The sequence below is a fragment of the Olea europaea genome, chromosome 22 (genome assembly GCF_002742605.1).
Source record: "Olea europaea var. sylvestris chromosome 22, O_europaea_v1, whole genome shotgun sequence".
Taxonomy (NCBI): Eukaryota; Viridiplantae; Streptophyta; class Magnoliopsida; order Lamiales; family Oleaceae; genus Olea; species Olea europaea.
In genome coordinates, this window is record NC_036258.1 from 5,918,539 (window position 1) to 5,924,995 (window position 6,457).

General features: G+C 33.6%; 1 protein-coding gene across 1 annotated transcript; it reads left to right on the top strand.

The window, feature by feature from the left end:
- Positions 1–255: 255 nt before the first annotated feature.
- On the top strand, positions 256–3,453 carry LOC111371529 (DNA replication complex GINS protein SLD5-like). The gene is made up of 6 exons (XM_022993570.1): positions 256–648; positions 1,518–1,640; positions 1,923–2,005; positions 2,080–2,189; positions 3,028–3,103; positions 3,186–3,453. Exons 1-6 carry the CDS (start codon positions 478–480, stop codon positions 3,283–3,285), a joined length of 663 nt encoding a protein of 220 aa, XP_022849338.1. The 5' UTR covers positions 256–477; the 3' UTR covers positions 3,286–3,453.
- The last annotated feature ends 3,004 nt before the right edge of the window (positions 3,454–6,457 follow it).

Below are 6,457 nucleotides of genomic sequence, written 5' to 3' on the forward strand. Positions count from 1 at the left end.
TTGTATATAAAAATATATATAATGAATTACATAATATGATGTAGAGAAAAATGATGAAAAAATTTAATTGTATTTTAAATTGGCAAATGATAAAAAATTGTCCTAAACTTAAAGAGAAAAAACACACAAGTATTTCACATAATACACACATTAATGGAGTCCACCCCCATGTGTCTTCCCAGTAAAAGTTCCCTGAGAAAATGCCATTTTCCAATGATAAAATGTCATATGAGACTGTTTAATTTATTATGTAAATTTTGATGTATAAGTAATAAAGTAAATATTTTTTTTCAAAATTTGTAGATTTTTCTGCGAAATTTGTACAGAAACATAGCTGTCATTTTGTGACATTATCAAAAACAATTTTTGGCATCCCCAACCAATTCCGTTAAAAAATTATGTACTTGGAGATTAATTGAGAACTCACATTCTAAAGTTGATTTTCAATTTTCAGAAAAAGGAGTGGGAGATTATCAGATGGAGCCGGGTGCAGGAGAAGGCTCATCGACGGACGATTATGAGTCGTTGATCTCGACGACAGACGCGGAGCTGCTGAAGCGCGCATGGCGGAACGAAAAGGCAGCGCCGGAGATTCTGAAATTTGAGGCTGCTTTAGTCCAGAGATCCCGCCAACAGATCCAATTGATGGTAAATGTATACAAATTGTGTAATTGTATTAATTATCTTTTTGAAACTCTAATTGTCATGCTCACACATTTTACTTTTATACCATTTTTTTTAGTCAGTACTAGCAGCGGCGGTAGAATTGGTGCCAATCGTTCTTTGCATTTTTGCCCGTCTTGTCCCTGGAACTGTTCGATAAAATGCGTGAATGAAAAAAATAATTTAATGGGATTCCATATTTCCGTATGAGTGCGTGAGTGCGTGGTTTGGGGTTGGGGTTGGGGTTGGGGTTGGGGTTGGGGTTTGGGTTATAGACTAATATTTAAGAGGATGGCGACATTGGGGTTTAGACGCCACGAGAGACAACTTGTTGAAGGAATTCATCAATGGTTTTATTTAACCATTTTTTTTTGAAAGGTAATCAGTTTTATTTAACTATTTGGCGTTCAATTTTATTATTTTTTTCCCCTCAAATTACTGCTGAATCTGCTGTTAATTGTAAACTGCAAACTAATATATGAAAGAGACGGATATTTGTTCCACCCCTCAATTATTCATATTCTAATCAAATTTTGAGACCACAGAAAATGAAGCTGCTAGTTTAGGTTACAAATGCAGTCTAGAGGAAGAAACGCATACTATTGCTGGGGCATACTAGTTGTAATGATTCCATCATACATGATAAAGAATAAATAAAAAGGCCATTCCAAAGAAGTTTCATTGCTTTTGAGTAGCCAGTGACTTAATTTATTCTACGCTTTGCATTGGACATTACTGGAAACAAAAACTTAACAGGTTGATTGTATGACCTAAATGTGATCCTTTCATGAGTATCAGATTTAGTGTACAATGATAGGGGCTTTACTTTATTTCTTTTTTCATTCTTACTTTAGGAAGAAACAGTGGAAGAGTTCACAAGAAATGGTGTTGATCCACTCACGGTGTCCCTTTACCAGATGGACTTGGACCGGACCCTTTTCCTATTGAGATCATATCTCCGGACTCGTCTTCAAAAGGTAGCATTGGTTAGACCTATTATTATGCCATATTGGGTGTGTTCCATTGTGAGTTTTGCTTTCTATATTTTTCGAGGCTGGAGCTTAAATCCAAGCTTAATTTTATGTGCAGCCAACCAAAACTTGCTGTGCCAGTAAAGTGATAAATGCTTATAGATATTGAATTTACGTTGACAGCTTTCAAGATTACATTTTCAATGACTTGATCTACTCTTTGCATGCAATGAGATGTTAGCATCATCTGATAACAGCTTTGTTCACTTCTGAACAACATTTTGACAGATTGAAAAGTACGTTCTACACATCCAAAAAACTGCTCAATTGTGGAATCACCTTTCTAAACAAGAACAAAAATTTGCTGTAAGGTGATGGCTATTCTCATTCTCTGTTATTGCTTTTAAATAAAAATTACATCTTTTATAGTTGACAAGAAATACAGGTGTATTGGAGACCTAACACAACATCTGGAACAATCCGTGCTCTCAAAATTGCCTGATCAGTACCAGTCCCATATGAAGCAATCTGGAGCTAGTGAAGATGATGACATGGGTGAGTTGATCATCTTGGCACTAGTTCTGTGTGTCTTTTTTTTTTTTTTTTTCCCAATTGTTTCCTTGCTTCTTGATTCTTGTTACCAAATTCCATATTAGCATGTTTCAATTATGACCTCTTGATCTGAGGCTCAAATATTCTGACATCCAACTTGGTTGTATATAACTTTTGCTTTATTATTAGCACAAAATTGTGACTTTATGAGGTCACTCTAAACATTATGCTAATACTGGATGTACCAGAGTACCAGTTTGCTTGCAGTTGAGTATTTTGTTAATATTGCTGAGCATGAGAAGTTTTAAGCCCCCGTTTGGACCCCAGTTTTTCCAAATTTTAATGTTTGGAATAATGTTTTTTTTTTGAAGAATGTGTGGTTGAAAAAGAATGAAAAATTTTCGATTTACGTGTAGTATTATTTTATGGAATATTGTGTAGTTGAAAATAAGAGAGAAGGAAAAAAATGATAGAGAATGTGGGCCAAATGGGGGCTAAATGCATATATAGGTCATTCCAGATGCTGAAAATACAACTCTTGCATGAATTAGAGATTTTTGCAGTTGAAGATTTTAACTGCCTTGTTGAATTATGTATATACCTGTACAGTGTATGCAGTACATGAAAATAGGAGTTTTAGATGTGACTGTTTCAACATAGAACCTGACAGTGATGAAGATTTAGAGTTGAATGATATCTTCTTAAACTATGAATTGGACTAGGAATCCTTTTTATACTTCATTTTTCTCGACATTCCATTGATATCTTTGTGGAAGAGATTGGTTACCGCTATATGGCAACACTCAATCCTTGATTTGTCGTGTGTGTGTGTGTAATTTAGTTCCAGAGCCGAAGCTGGACACCTACATTATCTGCAGAAGCAAGAAATTTTTAGGATCCTTTCAGCTCGATGACAGGTAATTGATTGTTCTTTTTTCCGGAGTATTGGACTTTTTGTTTAGCCGTTTCTTGACATTTGAATTATTGGATATGTGACAGTGAGGAAGAGCCTGTCAACATTGAAGCCGATGATTTGTATGCTTTACCTTACAAGTCGATAAAGCCACTAGTGGAGAGTGGGCAAATTGACCTTGTTTAATTAATTTTCAAGCTTATGAAGGAACGGGAACGTGAAACTAAGATGTAATAGCAGGGTTTCCTCTAACCGGCATCGGATAGTTCTTCTATTAATCAACTACATCTTTAGAAAATGTTGTCAGATGAACTACGTTGAGCAATAGTTCATGACTCGTCTCTTACAGGTAAATTTACTTTATAAGCTACTCATAAGGTGATGCTTAACCCCCCACCCCACCCCCCCGGCAACAAACCATAAACCTTATTTATTTTTCAAACACGACCACTCATACACCTGAATAAATATAAAGCTTGAAAATGCAACACCCGGTCGTCTTTTTTGGAGGTTAGAATAGTGAATATAGAACTGATCAACGAAATTGTAAAATCAAATCGAAATTGTTTTTTTTTTTTAATTTCTTGATTTTGATTCAAGTGGACCTGTTAACGTTTTTGTTTTGAATCGAATCAAACTGCTTCAATGGGGTTTGGTTTATATTTCAATTTTTGCAAATTGTTTTAAACTGTTGAATAGTTTTTTAAGTAGTAGTACTATTAATAATAATAATTTTATCCGGCCCAATTAAAACTAATCACATCCTAACTTAAAAAAAATACATCCGTCTTAGACATAAAGTAATTAAACTCAAAATCAAAATAGATAATTATCGATCTCAACTAGTTAATTAACTCATACACAAATTTCCATCAGTCATTACAATTGTAAATGCAAAAATCTCGAATTGGGTAAATTGTTGAACAATTGCTGATAGTCATATTTATTAACCGTCCATTACGATTGAGTAGATAATTAAATATAGATTTTATTTCAAACTCAACACATATTTTTTTACTTCCACTAATAATTTTCTTGAATATAAAAAATTTTCAAGTCACTTTATCCAAAATTTCTTATTTTTTTTGTGATTGTTGGCTATGTTTTATTGGTAGTTGTGTTATTTTGCTCTCATTTGTTTTTGGCTCTCTTGAGTTTTTAGCGGATAGTTTTCTGGCGCAATCACTCAAATAATTATTTATATTTTAATTTAGTTTTTTTATTTTTACTGTTGATTGCTAAAATGATTTGGTGGATTATTTAAATCATCGAGTTTAAGATTTGACCTATGATAGAAATTGAATGCAAATAAATATAAGATTGTCACTCAAATTGTTAGAAATGTATGAGCTATTTAAACATCCACAAATTGTTTGAGTTTACTACATTAGTGATCGAATTCTTAATTCCTTTATGAATTCATCAATTGCAATATGGTTGGGAAGGTATTTTGTCCTAAAAATTGGTTGCATGGTAATAAGAAACCTAAAATAATTTGTCAATATTTGGATAAGATAGAAGCACTTAATGCTTCATGAAAATGTTATAGGAGGTATTATCGTATTTGATATTTTTATTCATTTTATTTATTAGTAGTTATCTATAATTTGACTATAATCAATGAATCTATGTACTATATTATTATCCTTATGGAGAGAATCAATCATGTGCTACAATTGGACATGTTACCCTTAATAATATCATGTTTAGGGGTTAAAATAAGTCTATTATGTTTTTGCATTATAACGATTAGAATTACAGAAATTTAGTTTCTAATATTTTTAATGATACTATATATGTTTTAAATCAAAATTTTAGAAATATTTATGATTTAACTTATTCAATATATGCTATTTTTTCTTTGTTAAACCTTGATTTTAAACCAAAGCAAACCAAAAAATAAAAGTGGTTTGGAATGGTTTGATTTAAAAATTGAAATGGTTTGATTTGGTTAAGAAAAATTTCAAAACAAATCATCCAAATTGAACATTATTCACTCCTAGTTGAATAAATAAGAAAACAAGAGAAAAACATGAAATTAAAAAATTGGCCATACTAATGGGCTAAAATCAAGTCCAGTCCACTCAATCTGAAAAATATTTATTCCTCTTTATTTCCGTTGGCCATTCAAAATTACAGTGACCTAATTCCAGAATTTTCGTGGTGTATTAGTCAAATTGTCGATCAATATACTGGAGAATTTGCGTATTATTTTCTTGTATAAAGATGAATTGCCTCTTTATGGGAATCCTTTGTAACTTGTACAATTAGGGTTCTCTACTGTACGGGGCAGAAAATTGAAGCAGGAGAATTGAGTCGCTTCGCTGCAGTGTTAAACCAGGCGCAGTGAATAACACCCTCCTAAATTACAGATTTTTCTATTAGTTTTTTACTTTATAGAAAATTGGAAATCGGAATCGGAATTTCATTATTTGATCGACTTGAGTCTTGATTGTCTTACATTGAGGATACACCCCTTCGAATCAAAATAGTTAATAAATTCGCCTCCCTAATATTGATATTGATTTTGTGGATACATTTTTTTCCCCCAATTATATATTTTCAATTTTTTCTGGGAAATTTTGAATATAATTTGTGGAAGGATAATTGGCACAAAACGTTCCTACCTTTAGAGTGTATTGTGGACAGTATTCCTACCTTTCATTTTTTGACATTTTTGCCCCTATTTTTACCCTTCTTTGCGTCGCAGGTTCTTTTCACTATTTTTTTGGATGTAAAATGACCAATATGCCATCCCCTTTAATAAAAGAAAAAAGAAAAGAAAAAAAAATGCAACTATAGGCGAAACTTCTAAAAAAGTGCAAATCCCCCCTCCAAAACTTCACCTGCTTCCCACGCCTCACCCCACGTCATCACCACTTGCCGGCCATTTTCAGCCACCTTCCGGTCAGCTTGGCCGGTGAACCAACATGCCATTTTGAAACCCTCACTTTCCTCTTCACAACCCATCCAACCACTGGTCGAAAATCTAAAGAAATTGGCTGAAAAATAGCACCAAAATAGGCTGCCCAAGCAACTTCAACAGCAAAATCGACAAATTCAACTCCATTTTTTAGTGCCGACATCATGATTGACGACGGCGGACCATCCCTCCTAGCACCTCCTCTTCAAGGAGAACCTAATGAACCTATGGGTCATCGTCAATTTCAACCAGAAATTGTAGAACTAGGCGATTTCTTCAACAGCGAAATCGACAACTTCAAACACATTTTTCGTCGCCAATGTCATGATCAACAATCGCGGACCATCCCTTCTAGCACCGCCTCTTCAAGGAGAACCTAATGAACCTATGGATCATCGTCAATTTTGACCAGAAATTGTAGAAACAGCCTCGACA

Coding starts and splice junctions, on each gene's coding strand:
- LOC111371529 (XM_022993570.1), top strand. CDS start 478: ATGGAGCCGGGTGCAGGAGAAGGCTCATCGACGGACGATTATGAGTCG. Junction 649..1,517: donor GCCAACAGATCCAATTGATG/GTAAATGTATAC, acceptor TTCTTACTTTAG/GAAGAAACAGTGGAAGAGTT. Junction 1,641..1,922: donor TCCGGACTCGTCTTCAAAAG/GTAGCATTGGTT, acceptor ACATTTTGACAG/ATTGAAAAGTACGTTCTACA.